At 38.0% G+C, this 22,124-nt stretch overlaps 2 protein-coding genes across 5 annotated transcripts in view; one reads left to right on the forward strand and one right to left on the reverse strand.

Moving 5' to 3' along the window:
• LOC133544468 (gamma-aminobutyric acid receptor subunit alpha-5-like) overlaps positions 1-7,758 on the reverse strand; it is a 103,197-nt gene extending 95,439 nt beyond the window's left edge. For 2 of the 3 annotated variants that reach the window (XM_061889816.1, XM_061889814.1), the window contains exon 1: positions 7,643-7,732. The gene's annotated coding sequence lies outside the window, so the exon portion shown is untranslated. Of the gene's footprint in view, positions 1-7,642 lie in introns of all 3 variants that reach the window. The other variant, XM_061889815.1, reaches the window with a different exon arrangement.
• The window catches only part of LOC133544467 (gamma-aminobutyric acid receptor subunit beta-3-like), a 250,825-nt gene that overhangs the window by 73,965 nt on the left and 154,736 nt on the right, over positions 1-22,124 (forward strand). For both annotated transcript variants that reach the window (XM_061889810.1, XM_061889811.1), the window contains exon 2: positions 2,628-2,678. In XM_061889810.1, the coding sequence (XP_061745794.1) occupies positions 2,628-2,678 (51 nt within the window). The remainder of the gene's footprint in view (positions 1-2,627; positions 2,679-22,124) is intronic.

Consider the following 22,124-nt stretch of genomic DNA (forward strand, 5'->3'; position numbering starts at 1 on the left):
TCATGATCGCAAATGGTTCCCATTGGTGGGATGGAAACCAAAGGAGGGGGCTTATTAAAAAAAAAAAAAAAAAATGAATCAGAAGCAGCTGGGAAGCCTTGAGTTGATGCTTTATAAGTAAATGCATCTGAAATTAAAATATTTTAACATGCTTTTGTTTCTTTTAGTGGCGCTGTATACACAGTGAGGCAAAAAAGTATTTAGTCAGCCACCGATTGTGCAAGTTCTCCCACTTAAAATGATGACAGAAGTCTGTAATTTTCATCATAGGTACACTTCAACTGTGAGAAACAGAATCTGAAAAAAAAATCCAGGAATTCATATTGTAGGAATTCTAAAGAATTTATTTGTAAATTATGGTGGAAAAAAAGTATTTGGTCAACCATTCAAAGCTCTCACTGATGGAAGGAGGTTTTGGCTCAAAATCTCACGATACATGGCCCCATTCATTCTTTCCTTAACACGGATCAATCGTCCTGTCCCCTTAGCAGAAAAACAGCCCCAAAGCATGATGTTTCCACCCCCATGCTTCACAGTAGGTATGGTGTTCTAGGGATGCAACTCAGTATTCTTCTTCCTCCAAACACGACAAGTTGAGTTTATACCAAAAAGTTGTATTTTGGTTTCATCTGACCACATGACATTCTCCCAATCCTCTGCTGTATCATCCATGTATCCATTTTAGTATAAACTCAACTTGTTGTGTTTGGAGGAAGAAGAATACTGAGTTGCATCCCAAGAACACCAAACCTACTGTGAAGCATGGGGGTGGAAACATCATGCTTTGGGGCTGTTTTTCTGCTAAGGGGACAGGACGATTGATCCGTGTTAAGGAAAGAATGAATGGGGCCATGTATCGTGAGATTTTGAGCCAAAACCTCCTTCCATCAGTGAGAGCTTTGAATGGTTAACCAAATGCTTATTTTCCACCATAATTTAGAAATAAATTCTTCAAAATTCCTAAAATGTGAATTCCTGGATTTGTTTTTCACATTCTGTCTCTCACAGGTGAAGTGTACCTATGATGAAAATTACAGACCTCTGTCATCATTTTAAGTGGGAGAACTTGCACAATGGGTGGCTGACTAAATACTTTTTTGCCCCACTGTATGTTGAGTGTGGGAATGGAAAAGTTGCTTAACCATAGGGCCGGGGGCCAGAAACGACCCCCCTGTAGGGCTGCAGTCAGTTGTAAAACACGTTTTACTACTAGTGGCAGTAATGACAATATCAAACAAACAGAAGAAGTCTGGAGCTTAAATGATAGAAAAGTTTGTTAAGCGCACAAAATAAGACTAAAGCAGTGAAGCTGAATTTTATTGACAGTTTGGGTAAAAATTAGGGCTGCAAATCTTTGGGTGTCCCACGATTCGATTCAATATCAATTCTTGGGGTCGCGATTCGATTATATATCAATTTTAGCGATTCAACGCGATTCTCGATTCAAAAACGATATTTTTCCGATTCAAAACGATTCTGTATTCATTCAATACACAGGATTGCAGCAGGATCTACCCCAGTCTGCTGACATGCTAGCAGAGTAGTTGATTTTTTTAAAAAGCTTTTATAATTGTAAAGGACAATGTTTTATCAGCTGATTGCAATAATGTAAATTTCTTTTAACTATTAAACGAACCAAAAATATGACTTATTTTATCTTTGTGAAAACATTGGACACGGTGTGTTGTCAAGCTTATGAGATGCGATGCAAGTGTAAGCCACTGTGACACTATTGTTCTTTTTTTTTTTATAAATGTCTAATGATAATGCCAATGATGGATTTTTAATCACTGCTATGCTGAAATTATAACTAATATTGATACTGTTGTTGATAATATTCATTTTTGTTTCACTACTTTTGGTTTGTTCTGTGTCGTGTTTGTGTCTCCTCTCAATTGCTCTGTTTATTGCAGTTCTGAGTGTTGCTGGGTCAGGTTTGGTTTTGGAATTGGATTGCATTATTTGTTGTGTATTGTTTTGTTGGATTGATTAAAAAAAAATAATAATAATTTTTTTTTTTTTTAATTCAAAAAATAAAAATCGATTTAAAAAAAAATTAGAATCGATTCTGAATCGCACAACGTGAGAATTGCGAATCGTATTCGAATCGATTTTTCCCAAACCCCTAGTAAAAATATTCCTTGTTAATTTAGTTTATTTACTTTGGTAAGACTTTAGAATGGGGAACATATCCACCATTAATTAGTTGCTTATTAACATGCAAATTAGTAACATATTGGCTCTCAATTAGTCATTATTAAGTACTTATTAATGCCTTATTCTGCATGGCCTTATTTTTTTGATTGTTTTAAGTAGGAATTCCGATACGGGTTATCCATGAGTGAGATCGACTGATACTGATCACATGTACCAACTGTTTTTTATTCTATCTATGGTGTAACAATATCAACCCAACAGTATTCTCTTGTATTACATACAATTGCTATAGCAAAACAAAGTCAATAGGACACAATAACTAAACAAAAGCAAAAACTACCAACTGCTGCTCATTTAAGTAGTTTGATTTTTGCATTACGTAGTGGAAATCGGTCGATACTTGTCTGTCATCGCTCGATTGGCGCATCCATAATTTGCAAATATTTATTGTCGTCTCCCTCTTCTTTCAGGAATGCTGTTGACGGAAACAAGAAGTTGTTCGCCATCTATGACACAAGCAGGTGAGCCTCAAGCCCCGCCCACCCCCTCGTTAGGCCTGGGCCGATAACACATTGTTAAATAGACCTTCAAATTATTGCCGATAAACAATATTATTGCCATTTTTTTTTTTGACAAAATTAACCACTGATGTATGGACAATAAATAGGATTAAAGGCCTACTGAAAGCCACTACTACCGACCACGCAGTCTGATAGTTTATATATCAATGATGAAATATTAACATTGCAACACATGCCAATACGGCCTTTTTAGTTTACTAAATTGCAATTTTAATTTTCGGGCGGAAGTATCATGCTAAAACGTCGCGGTATGATGACGCGTGTGCGTGACGTCACGCATTGTACAGGACATTTTGTTCCAGCACCGTTCACAGCTATAAGTCGTCTCTTTTCATCGCATAATTCTACAGTATTATGGACGTCTGTGTTGCTGAATCTTTTGCAATTTGTTCAATTAATAATGGAGACGTCAAGGAAGAAAGATGTAGGTGGGAAGCGGTGTATTGCGGCTGCCTTTAGCAACACAAACACAGCCGGTGTTTCCTTGTTTACATTCCCGAAAGATGACGGTGAAGCTTTACTATGGAACAGAGCGGTCAAGCGAACATGGTTCCCTACCACATGTCAACCAGCAGGTTTCGGTGAGAAAATGGTGGTAATAAGTCGGCTCTTACTGTAGACATAAGCGGAGAGCTTGCGTCGTTGCTCCTGCAGCTGTCAAAGAGGCAGCTGCGGACTCTCTTGCCTCCTCCCACCGTTGGATGCTTCCACCGTGGAGGAGGCATCGGCTGCCTTTGCTTCGTCGAGAAACGTGGCTTCCCTCGGAGACACTGGCGGTCACCACACCCCTCCGACTTTCAGGTTGTACAGGTACGACCATATAATCTCACTAAAACACTAGTAACACAATAAGCAGATAAGGGATTTTCCAGAATTATCCTAGTAACTGTGTCTAATTACATCTGAATCGCTCTGCCGTCTAGTTTTTTTTTCTTTTCTTTTTTTTTTCTAGTCCTTCACTCTCACTTTCCTCATCCACAAATCTTTCATCCTCGCTCAAAATAATGGGGAAATCGTCACTTTCTCGGTCCGAATCGCTCTCGCTGCTGGTGGCCATGATTATAAAAAATGTGACGTTGTGACGTCATCGCTCCGAGTGCGAATAATAGAAAGGCGTTTCATTCGCCAAAATTCACCTATTTAGAGTTCGGAAATCGGTTAAAAAAATATATGGTCTTTTTTTCAGCAACATCAAGGTATATATTGACACTTACATAGGTCTGGTGATAATGTTCCCCTTTAAAATGAGCATATATTAAGTATGAACAAGAATGTTTTAATGTAGACACACAGAATCATCATACCTGGGGGATTATATGCATCAAGTGTTCATTCAAGGCTAAGGCAAAATATCGAGATATATGTCGTGTATCGTGACATGGCCTAAAAATATCAAGATATTAAAAAAAGGCCATATCGCCCAGCCCTACTTTGTAGCCAGTTCAGTTTTAGTTCCGTTCTGCATAGCCTACCCTAAACATCAATGCCTTTTCTTAGGGGCTCTCACCTTTTGATTATTTTTGGTCTAAGCATTAGACACCTTTTTACCTTCACACTGCCTACCGCTGTTTCCGGCATCTACAATGCAATTAGGTACCGGCTGCCACCTACTGATATAGAAGAGTATTACAACAACACTCTGGTTGGCAAAAAATATTTTTAACCCAAACAGGTGAAATGACATCATCTCCCACGGCATACCAGACTGTATCTCATGGTAAAGTAGTGTGCCGCGGCACAGTGGTTGAAACACACTGGTTTGTTTATATCAGGGGTCACCAACGCGGTGCCCGCGGGCACCAGGTCGCCCGTAAGGACCAGATGAGTCGCCCGCTGGCCTGTTCTAAAAATAGCTTAAATAGCAGCACTTACCAGTGAGATGCCTCAATTTTTTTTTAATTGTATTTATTTACTAGCAAGCTGGTCTCGCTTTGCTTGACATTTTTAATTCTAAGAGAGACAAAACTCAAATAGAATTTGAAAATCTAAGAAAATATTTTAAAGACTTGGTCTTCACTTGTTTAAATAAATTAATTTAATTGTTTGAATAAATTCATTTATTCCAGAAATATATTTTTAGAGAAAAATACAACCTTAAAAATGATTTTAGGATTTTTAAACACATATACCTTTTTACCTTTTACATTCCTTCCTCTTCTTTCCTGGCAATTGAAATCAAAGTTCAAGTTTTTTTTTTTTTTATTGTTAAGAATGATAAATACATTTTAATTTAATTCTTCATTTTAGATTCTGTTTTTTTGACGAAGAATATTTGTGAAATATTTGTTCTAACTTAATATGATTAAAATTAAAAAAAAGTATTATGGCAAATCTAGATAATCTTTAGAATCAAATTTCAATCTTATTTCAAAGTATTTTGAATTTCTTTTAAAATTTTTGTTCTGGAAAATCGAGAAGAAATAATGATTTGTCTTTGTTAGAAATATAGATTGGTCCAATTTGTTATATATTCTAAAAAAAAGTGCAGATTGGATTTTAACCTATTTAAAACATCCATCCATCCTTTTTCTACCGCTTATTCCCTTTGGGGTCGCTGGGGGGCGCTGGTGCCTATCTCAGCTACAATCGGGCGGAAGGCGGAGTGCACCCTGAACAAGTCGCCACCTCATCGCAGGGCCAACACAGATCGACACTATAATGCAAAAACTATAAAAACAAACCAAATTTCTCGTTAAAAAAATATATAAAATACATCAAAAACTATAAAGCATTAATACAAAAACAATAAAAACAAATCAAATTCCAAGTTAACATAAAAACTATAAAATAATTTAAAAAACTATGATAACTAATCAAATTACATGTTAACATAAAAACTATAAAACAAAACAAAAAAACGATAAAAACTAATCGAATTACACATTAACATGAAAACTATCAAATAAAACAAAAACTACAAATCATTAATACAAAAACTATAAAAACAAATCAAATTCCACGTTAACATAAAAACTATAAAAACTTTTAAAAAAACTATGAAAAATAATCAAATTACACAATAACATAAAAACTATCAAATAAAACAAAAACTACAAATCATTAATACAAAAACTATAAAAACAAATCAAATTACATGTTAACATAAAAACTATAAAACAAAACAAAAAAACGATAAAAACTAAACAAATTACACATTAACATAAAAACCATCAAATAAAACAAACTATAAATCATTAATACAAAAACTATAAAAACAAATCAAATTACAAGTTAACATAAAAACTATAAAACAAAACAAAAAACTAATCAAATTACACATTAACATAAAAACTATTGAATAAAACAAAAACTATAAATCATCAATACAAAAACAAATCAAATTACATGTTAACATAAATACTATTTAAGAAAACAAAACTATAAAACAAAATCTAATTACGCTAACATAAAAACTATAAAACAAAACAAAAAACTATTACAAAAAATCAAATTACATGTTAACATAAAAACTATATAATATATTAAAAAAAAAACATGTCATTAAAATTTTAAAATTAATCTTAATCAGGAAAAACTACAAATGATGTTCCATAAATTATTTTTTAAATTTTTTCAAAAAGTTTCGAATTAGCTAGTTTTTAATTTCTTTTTTTTTTTTCGGTTGAATTTTAAACAGTCGAAATTGAAGATAAACTATCTAAGTTTTCTTTTTTTTTTCCTGTTTTCTCCTCTTTTAAACCGTTCAATTAAGTGTTTTTTCATCATTTATTTTTTACAAAAAAACATCCGTAAAAGCAAAAAAAATGTATGACGGAATGACAGACAGAAATACCCATTTTTTATATATATATAGATTTATTTATTAAAGGTAAATTGAGCAAATTGGCTATTTCTGGCAATAATTTAAGTGTGTATCAAACTGGTAGCCCTTTGCATTAATCAGTACCCAAGAAGTAGCTCTTGGTTTCAAAAAGGTTGGTGACCCCTGTGATATATGATTCGTGTTGATATCGTATTTGGATCAATATCGGCAAATACACTTGGTAAAATAAGATTTTAAAAAATGCAACTTATATGAAATACAAATCTACAAGTTATATCTACTTTTAGTCCTATTTTTTTCCTTAACCTGTGATCTTTGAAATGTTTAGTATTTGTTTCCATGTAAAGACAATGTGTGTATTTTAGCGCTGTTTGTCTCCTGTGTTGTAGAGCCGAAGACATTTGTCCACATCTGTGGACAATTAAGATTTCTGTAATCTGTTCTAGAAATTGTATCGGGACACCAATCATTTTTTTTCGCCGCAATCGGCCGATACAGAGTGTTGGTTCATCGATTGTCGCATCCCTGGAAAAGCAGTTACACTTTAGCTTAGTTTTTCTATTGTTACAGATCTGAAATTAATTTGCACCCCGACTATAAATGATATAATTTCTCTGTAAAATTGTTATAAGTACACCTCTGCATAAGGTTGTTGTGAGGCGAATTGAATTGGCGACGAAACAAAAGACGAGAGGACTAGTTTCTCTCTTCTTTTTTTCGGTTGAATTTTGAATTTTAAAGAGTCCAAATTGAAGATAAACTATGTTTCAAAATTTTATTTTAATTTTTTTCCTGTTTTCTCCTCTTTTAAACTGTTCAATCAAGTGTTTTTTCATCATTAATTCTCTACAAAAAAACATCCGTAAAAGGAATTAAAATGTACGACGGAATGACTGAAATACTAATTTTTTATATATATATATATATATATAAATTCATTTATTAAAGGTAAATTGAGCAAATTGGCTATTTCTGGCAATTTATTTAAGTGTGTATCAAACTGGGAGCCCTTAGCATGAACCAGCACCCAAGAAGTAGCTCTTGGTTTCAAAAAGGTTGGTGAACCCTGGTTTATATGTTAGAATTTAAGCTCATTTTAATGTATTAAAGTAATACTTACTATTACTCCCGTTTATTTGTAGTTCAGACGCCCGCAGCCTCAGAAAGCGATGCAAAAGAGTGACCGAACAGTCCAAACACAAACTTTTAATTCAAAGGCAAAAAAAAAAAACCGCGGCCCCGCCTCTCCTCACAAAGACTCAAAGACACTCCCATGAGGACAAGATGATTCCCGCCCTTCTTTTTCGTTTCGCTGGGGTGACAAACCTGCGCAGCTGCTGAAACCGACGAAAAGCGTGAATGCTCTTGAAGCATGAACATGGTGACTTATCGACGCTGGAAAACTTTTTTTTTTCGTCACGTGACGCAATCTGATGTAAAAACTTCATTTTCATTTATTTAATCGACTTATAGGATATCGGCCTATGCCTACCTATCATCACTCGGTCGAGCCAGAAAAATGAGTCAAGCCTCGACTTACTGTATCGATCAGTCCCACCATCGTTCACATAGCGCAAATAGTAAAAGATGAACTGATATCATCAAAAATACTATCGCACATAACATCTTTTAAATGCTTTTCTTGAGGTTAAAAAACATTGGAACAAGAGAAAAAAAGGAAGTTTTGTGGGAAATGTAGTCTCTGGTTTAAATATCAGGGATTATTCGACTGATGGACATTTCTTCAGCGCGTGTGGACTGAAGGTGGGCGATACTGCCCATTTGGGTAGCGATCCGATACCAAGTAAATGCAGTAAATGCCGATGCTAGTAGTGATATCATATACCTTTGACCCATACATTTATTATTATACATTTCTATTATGTTATATCCACTATAGACTGGACTTTTACTCTATTATGTTAGATCCACTATGGACTGGACTTTTACTCTATTATGTTCGATCCATTAGGGACGGGACTCTCAGTATTATGTTGGATCCACTATGGACTGGACTCTCACACTATTATGTTAGATCCACTATGGACTGGACTCTCACACTATTATGTTAGATCCACTATGGACTGGACTCTCACAATATTATGTTAGATCCACTATGGACTGGACTCTCACACTATTATGTTAGATCCATTATGGACTGGACTTTCACACTATTATGTTAGATCCATTATGGACTGGACTCACACTATTATGTTCGATCCATTACGGACTGGACTCTCACTATTATGTTGGATCCACTATGGACTGGACTCTCACACTATTATGTTAGATCCACTATGGACTGGACTCTCACACTATTATGTTAGATCCACTATGGACTGGACTCTCACACTATTATGTTCGATCCATTAGGGACTGGACTCTCACTATTATGTTGGATCCACTATGGACTGGACTCTCACACTATTATGTTAGATCCACTATGGACTGGACTCTCACACTATTATGTTAGATCCACTACGGACTGGACTCTCACACTATTATGTTCGATCCATTAGGGACTGGACTCTCACTATTATGTTGGATCCACTATGGACTGGACTCTCACACTATTATGTTAGATCCACTATGGACTGGACTCTCACACTATTATGTTAGATCCACTACGGACTGGACTCTCACACTATTATGTTCGATCCATTAGGGACTGGACTCTCACTATTATGTTGGATCCACTATGGACTGGACTCTCACACTATTATGTTAGATCCACTATGGACTGGACTCTCACAATATTATGTTAGATCCACTATGGACTGGACTCTCACACTATTATATTCGATCCATTAGGGACTGGACTCTCACTATTATGTTGGATCCACCATGGACTGGACTCTCACACTATTATGTTAGATCCACTATGGACTGGACTCTCACACTATTATGTTCGATCCATTAGGGACTGGACTCTCACTATTATGTTAGATCCACTATGGACTGGACTCTCACACTATTATGTTAGATCCACTGTGGACTGGACTCTCACACTAATATGTTATATCCACTATGGACTGGACTCTCACACTATTATGTTCGATCCATTAGGGACTGGACTCTCACTATTATGTTGGATCCACTATGGACTGGACTCTCACACTATTATGTTAGATCCACTATGGACTGGACTCTCACACTATTATGTTAGATCCATTATGGACTGGACTCTCACTATTATGATGGATCCACTATGGACTGGACTTTCACACTATTATGTTAGATCCACTATGGACTGGACACTCCAGGTTCAAACACTGATGACATTAATTAAACAAGACAAGAGGCAAAGAATTAAACAGAGACAGAATTCAATTCGGCTCAATAATGAGGAGAGTCGCCTGGACGCTGCACCCTTCTACAATCTCCAGCACGCTCTGGCGAAAGATTGTACAAGTCCTCCTTTATTTGACTTTTCTGACCACATGACCACAGCTGCTTCCAAAAGGGAAGTGGGTCGTAAACAGTGTTGCCTTTGGTTACAGAACAGTTCAAAGAAAAGGTTGTAAACACTTCACAGAAAAGGTCATAAACGAGTGGAAAAAGAGGTTCGTAAAACAGTTAGTGAAATATATTTTTATATAGCCCTTTTCTCTAGTGACTCAAAGCGCTTTACATAGTGAAACTAAATATATAAGTTACATTTAAAACCAGTGTGGGTGTCACTGGGAGCAGGGGGATAAAGTGTCTTGTCCAAGAACACAACGGCAGTAATTAGGAAGGCGGAAGTGGGAATCGAACCTGGAACCCTCAAGTTGCTGGCACGGTCACTCTAACAACCGAGCTATACTGCCTCAAAAAGTTCAAAAAGACGTCCAAGATATAGTTCAAAAAGAAATTCGTAAAATAGTTCTAAAAGACGTCCGTAAAATAGTTCAAAAAGAGGTTTGTAAAATAGTTCAAAAAGAGGTTTGTATAAAAGTTCAAAAAGAGGTTCCTAAAATAGTTCAAAAAGACGTTCGTAAAATAGTCGAAAAAGGAAGTCGCCTGGAGGGATTCTGGTCCTGCTTCCGCTTCGCTTTTATAGTCCTTAGGTCAGACAATATCTTTCTGTTTAATTATAATACATGAAAGACACCAGGAACACCTTCATCTTGCTTTCCCCCTACACAGTGGAGTTGTACGAGTTTTACTCTTGGTAGGTTCAAAGACAGCTTTTGTCTTCTTGCCAGGAACTAATTTCAAAACAAAGTATTGTAATAATCTAAATTTAATTATTGCCCTGCGATGAGGTGGCTACTTGTCCAGGGTGTAGCCCGCCTTCCGCCCGATTGTAGCCGAGATAGGCGCCAGCGTCCCCCGCGACCCCAAAAGGGAATAAGCGGTGGGAAATGGATGGATGGATGGATATAATTATTCTGACAGAAACCCAGACGATTGCTGCCCCGCTGCTTCGGTGTCTAGGTAACCTCCAAATGCGAAAAAAAAGTGTTTCCATTATCCATCCATCCATTTTCTACCGCTTATTCCCTTTCGGGGTCGCGGGGGGCGCTGGCGCTTATCTCAGCTATATTTAGCAAAACAAGTCAATATTGAAACATCTCAAAAACATGAAAGAAGTCTGTATAGGAGGAAGGAGATGGATGGATAAACAATATAAAGATATCAGACAATGCAATCGTATTACAAAAAATAATAATAGCTGAGTTTGGGTGTTGCTTTTTTCTCCTTCCCCTCTGTTTACCTCTTTACGGAGCAATGCTTGTTTAAGTGCAATGGCAATAAAGTTTATTTCTTTACGTGCACATCAAGCATCATCCCCTCCCGGATGGTCCTACACCAGAGATCTCAGACACACGGCCCAAGGGCCAATTGTGGCCCGTGAGACGTTATTTTGCGGCCCCCACCTTAATATAAAAATATAATGTTAGTGCTCCACGAGTTTTATATGAATGGCGCTTGACAACGTTGTGTTATTTGGATCCAAAATGGCTCTTTCAAAGTTCTGGGCTGCCTACCCCTGCGTTAGTGGAAAAGCGGCAAATGAGTGAAAGCGACAGAGATGTTGCCATGGAGACGAAGGTTTTCTTACGTGCCTGGCTGCAGTCACACCGCGACACCTGTCCGTCAGTAAAAACAGTCCCCAATAACCTGGACCAATTCAAACTGTTATTTGTTTTTATTATTTAATTTGCATTGCCTCACATTTCTTAATTCTCATTTTGTTCATTTATATTTGGATTTTATTTGGTGTTGAAAACAAAAATAAAGACATTTAAAAATATTTTTTTAAGAAATATTTTCTTGATGCCCAGCCTCACCCAGACCCTGCATCCAGTGGCCCCCAGGCAAATTGAGTTTGAGACCCTTGTCCTAGACCAGGGATGCCCATTACGTCGATCGCGAGCTACCAGTCGACCGCGGGGGGTGTGTCAGTCGATCTCCAGCCAGGCTTTTAAAAAAAATAGACCTAAAAATTAGTGGTCATCAATCTTCACCAAGACGTCACTTAAATGACATTCACGATACCGGAGGGTCTTGTGAGATGACGCTGGCTGCTGCAAGGTCATTATTATTAAAATATGACCGAGAGGAAGGCGAGAAACACTTTTTATTTCAACGGACTCTCGCGCCGTACCTTCCGTCAAAACTCTAAAGGCCGACTGCACATTTCCTATCTTCACAATAAAAGCCCTGCTTCATGCTGCCTGCGCTAACTAAATACAGTCTCGGAAAACTGGCGTGCACAAGCGATCCCTCAGAAAGCTGGCGTGCACATCACTTGTGCACGCCACCTTTCCGAGACTCTTATTTTGTTAGCGCAGGCAGCATGAAGCAGGGCTTTTATTGTGAAGATAGGAAATGTGCAGTCGGCCTTTAGAATTTTGACGGGAGGGACGGCGCGAAAGTCTGTTGAAATAAAAAGTGTTTCTCGCCTTCCTCTCTGTCATTTTTTCATAATAATGAACTGGTAGCAGCCAGCGTCATCTCACAAGACCCTCGGGTGCCGTGAATGTCAATCAAGCAAGCTACGGAATTTGCCGCCAATGTTTTTCTTGTAAAGTGTGTGGAAGCTGGATGAATTAAATGCCAAAAACCAACCACTTTCATGTGGTATTGTACAGAAAGGACAACTTTTTTTCTCCTCCATTTGAAAATGTGGGCGTTATCATCATTACTGTCCGATTCCAATCAATGCAAGTCATCAGAATCAGGTAATACACCAACTTATATTCTTGTCTTCGTGAAAGAAAGACATCTACATGTGTTACACATGCTTGTATTATCATTAAACACATGTAACTTGTTTACAAAAAATGTCTCTTTCATAAATAAATAAATATAAATGATATATATAAATGAGGTAGATCCCCTCGAGTTGGTCAATTGAAAAGTAGCTCGCCTGCAGAAAAAGTGTGGGCACCCCTGTCCTAGACCAACCGCCCGTACATCTGCTGCAACAACTTGTTCGCATAACTAAATAAGTTCTGCACAAACTCTCTGCGGGAAGCTCATCTGCATATTCGTCAGTTTTTGTCGAGGTTTGGTCTTGACTGCCGTGGCCAAATGCTCGCATTGGATGGCGTCTGGCACTTTGAAGAGGTGTTCTCTCGGCGCATGAACCCCGGTTGTCCGTGTTTACGGCAGATGGCAGACGGTGTCGTGTGGGTGAGCAATTTGCTGATGTCAGCATTATGGATGGCACGGCCCGTCGGCAGTGGCGAGGGCAGGTGGAATGTTACGAAAACAACAAACACAGGTGCATTTTATTGATGTTTCATGCGTGAAGATCCCACGATGAGGTCTATGAGGCCCATTTCCGAGGATGTTGTAGTCGTAATGATTTGTGCAGTCCTTTGAGACATTTGTGATTTGGGGCTATATAAATAAACATTGATTGATTGATTGATTGATTGATTTTATTGCCATTTTGTACCAGCTCGGCTCTACCGACAAGACCAAAAACTGGGGGAATATTCCAATGTGTTTTTTTTTATCCATGATGTTTGCTGTAAAAAGTCATACAAAGCTCTCTGTCGTTTATAAATTTACATTAAACATGCGCTTCTGCACATTGCAAATGTCAGGTATCATCCAAAACTAATATAAAGTATCAAAAAACAGAAGAATAAGTGATTAATACACATTTTAAAAGAAGTGTAGATAGAACATGTAAAAAGAGAAAGTAAGCAGATATTTACAGTAAGTAAACAAATAGATGAATAATTCATGTTCTACCACTTGTCCTTAATAATGTTGACAAAATAATAGATGGATAAATGACACAATATGTTACTGCATATGAAGTGAATTATATTTATATAGCGCTTTTCTCAAGTGACTCAAAGCGCTTTACATAGTGACACCCAATATCTGAGTTACATTTAAACCAGTGTGGGTGGCACTGGGAGCAGGTGGGTAAAGTGTCTTGCCCAGGGACACAACGACAGTAACTAGGATGGCACAAGTGGGAATCGAACCTGCAACCCTCAAGTTGCTGGCACGGCCACTCTACCAACCGAGCTATGCCGCCCCAGCAGACTAATTAGGAACCTTTGTTTGCTTACTTAAAGGCCTACTGAAATGAGATTTTCTTATTTAACCTTCCTCTTGTGTTAGCTTTCTGTTACCATCTCTTATGTTAACGGGTTGTTTTTGACCCATGTCTTAAATCAGCTGTAAACTACACTAAAAACAATTATCTATCATCTAATTTGTTTCTCATCTCTTGGTTACCTCGTTAGGTTTCCTTATCCATGAAAATATTGGTTTTAATATTTTTGGTGTGGGCCATTGGGCCTTTTTTTTGTCAGTATACCCCTCGATTTCAATTGAAAAAAATGGTAAAACGAACCTCAAGAGAATCGTATAAATAAAAAAAAAGGTTGTTGTGTTACCAGACCATTACTGAGGGGTATTAGAACACATCTCTTAAATAAATTAGTTTTATTTATTTTTTCATTTTAATAATTTTAACAGAGTAACAACTCTATACTGAATTGACCTCAAATGTCTGGACATTTTAGTTTTTAAATGCATAAAAGAACCACATACATTTTGTTTGTTTTTGTACTGGATAACAAGGTAAAATGAGAATCCACTAAAGCTCACATGATTGGGAGAGGAGCTGGCCGTCAGTGTGTTCAGTTTTGGCTCTACTTAGTGCTTTATAGTCTTATTTTTATAACTGGGTCGAAACCGACCCTAACAACACCAAGGTCATAATTTCAACCAGAGCATCTTATAATTTAGTGAAACAAAAAAAAACAAGTTTTATTTTGTTGAAATAGAGGTTCCTGACAAAGTCAAAAATCCTTGATGCATAAAAATAAATTTATGTGGTTCTTTTATGCATTTAAAAACTAAAACGGGTCGGTGCCGACCCTAACACAAGACGAAGGTTAAACGGGGATAGCAGGTCCATTCTATGTGTCATACTTGATAATTTCACGATATTGCCATATTTTTGCTGAAAGGATTTAGTAGAGAACATCGACGATAAAGTTCGCAACTTTTGGTCGCTAATAAAAAAGCCTTGCCTGTACCGGAAGTAGCAGACGATGTGCCCGTGACGTCACGGGTTGTGGAGCTCCTCACATCCTCACATTGTTTATAACCATGGCCACCAGCAGCGAGAGCGATTCGGACCGAGAACGCGACAATTTCCCCATTAATTTGAGCGAGAATAAAAGATTCGTGAATGAGGAAAGTTAGTGTGCAGCACTCGAAAAAAAAAGGTGACGGCAGTGGGAGCAATTCAGATGTCATTAGACACATTTACAAGGATAATTCCGGAAAATCCCTTATCTGCTTTTTGTGTTACCAGTGTTTTAGTGAGATTATAAAGTCATACCTAAAAGTCGGAGGGCTGCGGTGACCGCCAGTGTCTCTGATGGAGGAGCCAAGAAAGTCACAGCTGCCTTTTTGACAGCTGCTGCAGGAGGACGCAAACCCCGCTCAAGTCTCCGGTAAGAGCCGACGTAATATCACAATTTTCTCATCCAAAAACTTTCTGGTTGACATGTAGTGGAGAAACGTGCTCCGCTCCATAGTAAAGCTTCACAACGAACAAAGGAACACCGGCTGTGTCTCGGTGCTAAAGGCAGCTGAAATCCACCGCTTTCCACCAACAGCGTTCTTCTTTGACGTCTCCATTATTAATTGAACAAATTGCAAAAGATTCAGCAACACAGACGTCCAAAATACTGTGGAATTATGCGATGAAAAGAGACGACTTTTAGCCGTGAGTGGTGCTGGGCTGAAATGTCCGCTCCAACCAATAGCGTCACGCGCACACGTCAACACAAGAGTCATCATTCCGCGATGTTTTCAACAGGACACTTGGCGGGAAATTTAAAATTGCAATTTAGTAAACTAAAAAGGCCGTATTGGCATGTGTTGCAATGTTAATATTTCATCATTGATATATAAACTATCAGACTGCGTGGTCGGTAGTAGTGGCTTTCAGTAGGCCTTTAAAACAAGTTGTCAAGTATGTTTACTATTTAATTTAAGGACAAACTTGCACTAATAAACATATGTTTTAATGTACTACATATGTTGGCCAGAGGGGGAGCCCTTAAATTTTTTTCACACACTTGTTATTTCATATGTTGACCAGGGGGGAAGCACTTTAACATATATATATATATATATATATATATATATATATATATATATATATATATATATATATATATATATACATATACATACATATATATGTGTGTGTGTATGTGTATATATAAATACTTAACAAGTATTTATATATAAGTACTTAACAAACTTGACAAAAAAAAGGTGAAATAACTGAAAACATGTTTTTGATTCTAGTTCCTTCAAATTAGCCACCCTTTGCTCTAATTACTTTTTCGCACACTCTTGGCATTCTCTCGATGAGCTTTAAGAGGTAATCACCTCAAATGGTTTTCACTTCACAGGTGTGCTTGAAACTTGTCGAGAGAATGCCAAGAGTGTGCGGAGCAGTAATCAGACCAAAGGTTGGAAATTTTGAAGAAACTAGAACATGTTTTCAGTTATTTCACCTTTGTCTTTCTTTGTTAAGTACATAACTCCACATGTTCATTCTTAGTTTGGATGCCTTCAGCGACAATCTACAATGTAAATAGTCATGAAAATAAAGAAAAACTGTCATGTTTTGTGATCATGTTTTGTTTAGTTGTGTTGTGTTACTTCAAGACTCCATTAGTTCCTGATTTTTCCACTCCCTTGTTTTGCTTCCATGACAACTCCTTGGTTTCACCTGACTCATTTGGACTCACGCACCTGTTGTCAATCATGCAGAGACTATTTAAGCCTGTCCTTTTCTGTTGGTCGTTCTGGCGTCATCACTCCGTTTATGATTACTCTGCACTCTTGCTTCATGCCATGTTTACTGTTCCATGCCATTTACTCGTTTCACGCCACAGTAAGTGTTTTTTGTTTCATGTTCATAGTTGAAGTTAGGTCTAAGTTTAGTTTATTCAAGCCACAGTTTAGTGAGTTTCTTAGTCTCTTGTTTCCTTAGCCTAGTTTTTTCTGTGCCTTGTGCGCACCTTTTGTTTGCACTTATATAGTAAATATGATATCATGTATTTACCTTCACGCTATGTCCGGTCCAGTTCTGTTGCATCTTGGGAAAACTATCCACGCTGTAAAGCTGCACCATAGTCCATGAGAAGGTGTGTCCAAACTTTTTGCCCGTACTGTGGATATATTAATCGATATTTTTTTACATTTCCGATTTTAATTATTGAGATTGATGGGAATCAGCACATTCGAGTCCATGGTTCTCGCCCGGAAAAGGGTGGAGTGCCATCTCCGGGTTGGGGAGGAGACCCTGCCCCAAGTGGAGGCGTTCAAGTACCTCGGAGTCTTGTTCACGAGTGGGGGAAGAGTGGATCGTGAGATCGACAGGTGGATCGGCGCGGCGTCTTCAGTAATGCGGACGTTGTATCGATCCGTTGTGGTGAAGAAGGAGCTGAGCCGGAAGGCAAAGCTCTCAATTTACCGGTCGATCTACGTTCCCATCCTCACCTATGGTCATGAGCTTTGGGTCATGACCGAAAGGACAAGATCACGGGTACAAGCGGCAAAAATGAGTTTCCTCCGCCGGGTGGCGGGGCTCTCCCTTAGAGATCATCATCATCATCATCATCATATATTTTTATTCCTTTCATGAAAATGCATATTTACCAGCCACGTACAATTGACACTTTCATTGTTTTTTTTGTTTTTTTTTCTTATACATTTCCATGATCAGAAAAGAGCAGATGGAAGAATAATTTTGTTATATTTATCTGCCCCCTTTTTAACACAAATTACAGTATTTTAGATGACTTTATAACTGTTCCCTCCACCAACACCCAAACTCCAACATACTTTTCCATTTTCCTTAAAGCATTTTCACAATGACACGTCCAATCTAAATCAAAACTCACTCTGATATAATTCCAGTTTTCTCTTTTTATAACTCTTTTTAAATACAAAGATATTCTTACAGCTTTTTAAGTCATACAGATAGGGTGAGAAGCTCTGCCATCCGGGAGGAACTCAAAGTAAAGCTGCTGCTCCTCCACATCGAGAGGAGCCAGATGAGGTGGTTCGGGCATCTGGTCAGGATGCCACCTGAACACCTCCCTAGGGCACGTCCGACCGGTAGGAGGCCACGGGGAAGACCCAGGACACATTGGGAAGACTATGTCTCCCGGCTGGCCTGGGAACGCCTCGGGATCCCCCGGGGACAGCTAGACGAAGTGGCTGGGGAGAGGGAAGTCGGGCTTCCCTGCTTAGGCTGCTGCCCCCGCAACCCGGCCTCGGATAAGCGGAAGAAGATGGATGGATATATATGTGTATATATACACATATATATGTATCTATGTATACATATATATATGTGAATATAAATTGGCCCTAGTGTGTGAATGTGAGTGTGAATGTTGTCGGTCTATCTGTGTTGGCCCTGCGATGAGGTGGCGACTTGTCCAGGGTGTACCCCGCCTTCCGCCCGATTGTAGCTGAGATAGGCGCCAGCGCCCCCCGCGACACCAAAATGGAATCAGCGGTAGAAATGGATGGATGGATATATATGTGTATATATATATATATGTATGTGTGTGTGTATGTATGTATATATATATATATATATATATATATATATATATATATATATATATATATATATATATATATATATATATATATATATATATATATATATATATATATATATATATATATATATATATATTTCTCGCACACTAATTGACTGAAAGAGCGCGCACTTGCCGCTAATGATGTCACATTATCGATGAGAAGATACATTTTTTGTCAATATGATTTCCCTGACCGGCTAAGAGACACCGAGAGTAAAAAGAGTAAAATGGATTAGAAAGGACAGATTTAAAAAATAGAAAATAAACAATACAATGAAATAACTTTTTTTTTTTTTTAACTTGCGACTTGCCGCGGGCTGGATTTTGGACGCCGGCGGGCCGTTTCTGGCCCGCGGGCCGTAGTTTTTGGACCCCAGGTCTATACTTTTTAAAAAAAAAAAAACTTTGGATGCCAGGTTAGAACAAATACGATGGATACATTTTGTTTTATGATTGGTTACAAAAAAGAATGGCAAATATTCTACCCCAAGCAAAACCTCTAACAAAAGGCTTTTTCGCACAATGTGAAATATGATCATGATATATTTAGCCTACAACACATCCATCCATCCATCCATCCATTTCCCACCGCTTATTCCCTTTTGGGGTCGCGGGGGGCGCTGGTGCCTATCTCAGCTACAATCGGGCGGAAGGTGGGGTACACCCTGGACGAGTCGCCACCCTCATCACAGGGCAAACACAGATAGACAGACAACATTCACACTCACATTCACACATATATATATATGTATATGTATATATATATATATATATATATATATATATATATATATATATATATATATATATATATATATATATATATATATATATATATATATATATATATATATTTCTCGCGCACTAATTGACTGAAAGAGCGCGCACTTGCCGCTAATGATGTCACATTATCGATGAGAAGATACATTTTTTGACAATATGATTTCCCTGACCGGCTAAGAGACAACGAGAGTAAGTAACAAGAGTAAAATGGATTAGAAAGGACCGATTAAAGAATAAATAAATAAAAAAATTAAATAACTTATTGTTTTTAACTTGGGACTTTCCGCGGGCCGGATTTGGACGCCGGCGGGCCGTTTCCGGCCCGCGGGCCGTAGTTTTTGGACCCCAGGTCTATACTTTTTTAAAATAACTTTGGATGCCAAGTTAGAACAAATACGATGGATACGTTTTGTTTCATAATTGCTTAAGAATCGTTACAAAAAGGATGGCAACTATTTTACGGACTATTTAGGGACGGCGTGGCGCAGTGGAAGAGTGGCGTGCGCAACCTGGGAACGCCTCGTGTTCCCCGGGAAGAGCTAGACGAAGTGGCTGGGGAGAGGGAAGTCGGGCTTTCCTGCTTAGGCTGCTGCCCCCGCGACCCGACCTCGGATGAGCGGAGGAAGATGGATGGATATATATTTCTGTATATGTGTCTATATATATGTGTGTATATATATGTGTATATACATGTGTGTATGTATATATGTATGTATATATATATATATATATATATATATACATACATATGTGTGTATGTATATATATATACATATGTGTGTATGTATATATATATATATATATATATATATATTTCTTGCGCACTAATTGAATGAAAGAGCGCGCACTTGCCGCTAATGATGTCACATTATCGATGAGAAGATAAATTTTTTGACAATATGATTTCCCTGACCGGCTAAGAGACACCGAAAGTAAGTAACAAGAGTAAAATGGATTAGAAAGGACCGATTAAAGAATAAATAAATAAATAAATAAATTAAATTAAATAACTTATTGTTTTTAACTTGGGACTTTCCGCGGGCCGGATTTTGGACGCCGGCGGGCCGTTTCTGGCCCGCGGGCCGTAGTTTTTGGACCCCAAGTCTATACTTTTTTAAAATAACTTTGGATGCCAGGTTAGAACAAATACGATGGATACATTTTGTTCCATAATTGCTTGAGAATCGTTACAAAAAAGAATGGAAACTATTTTACGGGACTATTTAGGGACGGCGTGGCGCAGTGGAAGAGTGGCCGTGCGCAACCTGGGAACGCCTCGTGTTCCCCGGGAAGAGCTAGACGAAGTGGCTGGGGAGAGGGAAGTCGGGCTTTCCTGCATAGGCTGCTGCCCCCGCGGCCCGACCTCGGATAAGCGGAGGAAGATGGATGGATATATATTTCTGTATATGTGTCTATATATATGTGTGTATATACATGTGTGTATGTATATATGTATGTATATATATATATATATATATATATATACATACATATGTGTGTATGTATATATATATATATATATATATATATATATATATATATATATATATATATATATATATATATATATATATATATATATATATATATATATATATATATATATATATATATATATACTGTATATATATATATATATATATATTTATATATATATTTCTTGCGCACTAATTGACTGAAAGAGCGCGCACTTGCCGCTAATGATGTCACATTATCGATGAGAAGATAAATTTTTTGACAATATGATTTCCCTGACCGGCTAAGAGACACCGAAAGTAAGTAACAAGAGTAAAATGGATTAGAAAGGACCGATTAAAGAATAAATAAATAAATAAATAAATTAAATTAAATAACTTATTGTTTTTAACTTCGGACTTTCCGCGGGCCGGATTTTGGACGCCGGCGGGCCGTTTCTGGCCCGCGGGCCGTAGTTTTCGACCCCAGGTCTTTACTTTTTTAAATAACTTTGGATGCCAGGTTAGAACAAATACGATGGATACATTTTGTTTCATAATTGCTTAAGAATCGTTACATTAAAAAAAATGGCAACTATTTTACGGGACTATTTAGGGACGGCGTGGCGCAGTGGAAGAGTGGCCGTGCGCAACCCGAGGGTCACTGGTTCAAATCCTACCTAGTACCAACATCGTCACGTCCGTTGTGTCCTGAGCAAGACACTTCACCCTTGCTCCTGATGGGTGCTGGTTAGCACCTTGCATGGCAGCTCCCTCCATCAGTGTGTGAATGGGTGAATGTGGAAGTAGTGTCAAAGCGCTTTGAGTACCTTGAAGGTAGAAAAGCACTATACAAGTACAACCCATTTATTTATTTTACCCCAAGCAAAGCCTCTGACCAAAGGCTTTTTTCGCACAATGTGAAATATGATCATGATATATTTAGCCTACAACACAACCACGGTGGGAGAGGGGTTAGTGCGTCTGCCTCACAATACGAAGGTCCTGCAGTCCTGGGTTCAAATCCAGGCTCGGGATCTTTCTGTGTGGAGTTTGCATGTTCTCCCCGTGAATGCGTGGGTTCCCTCCGGGTACTCCGGCTTCCTCCCACTTCCAAAGACATGCACCTGGGGATAGGTTGATTGGCAACACTAAAATTGGCCCTAGTGTGTGAATGTGAGTGTGAATGTTGTCTGTGTTGGCCCTGCGATGAGGTGGCGACTTGTCCAGGGTGTACCCCGCCTTCCGCCCGATT

This window comes from Nerophis ophidion, linkage group LG27, assembly GCF_033978795.1.
Source record: "Nerophis ophidion isolate RoL-2023_Sa linkage group LG27, RoL_Noph_v1.0, whole genome shotgun sequence".
Classification (NCBI taxonomy): domain Eukaryota; kingdom Metazoa; phylum Chordata; class Actinopteri; order Syngnathiformes; family Syngnathidae; genus Nerophis; species Nerophis ophidion.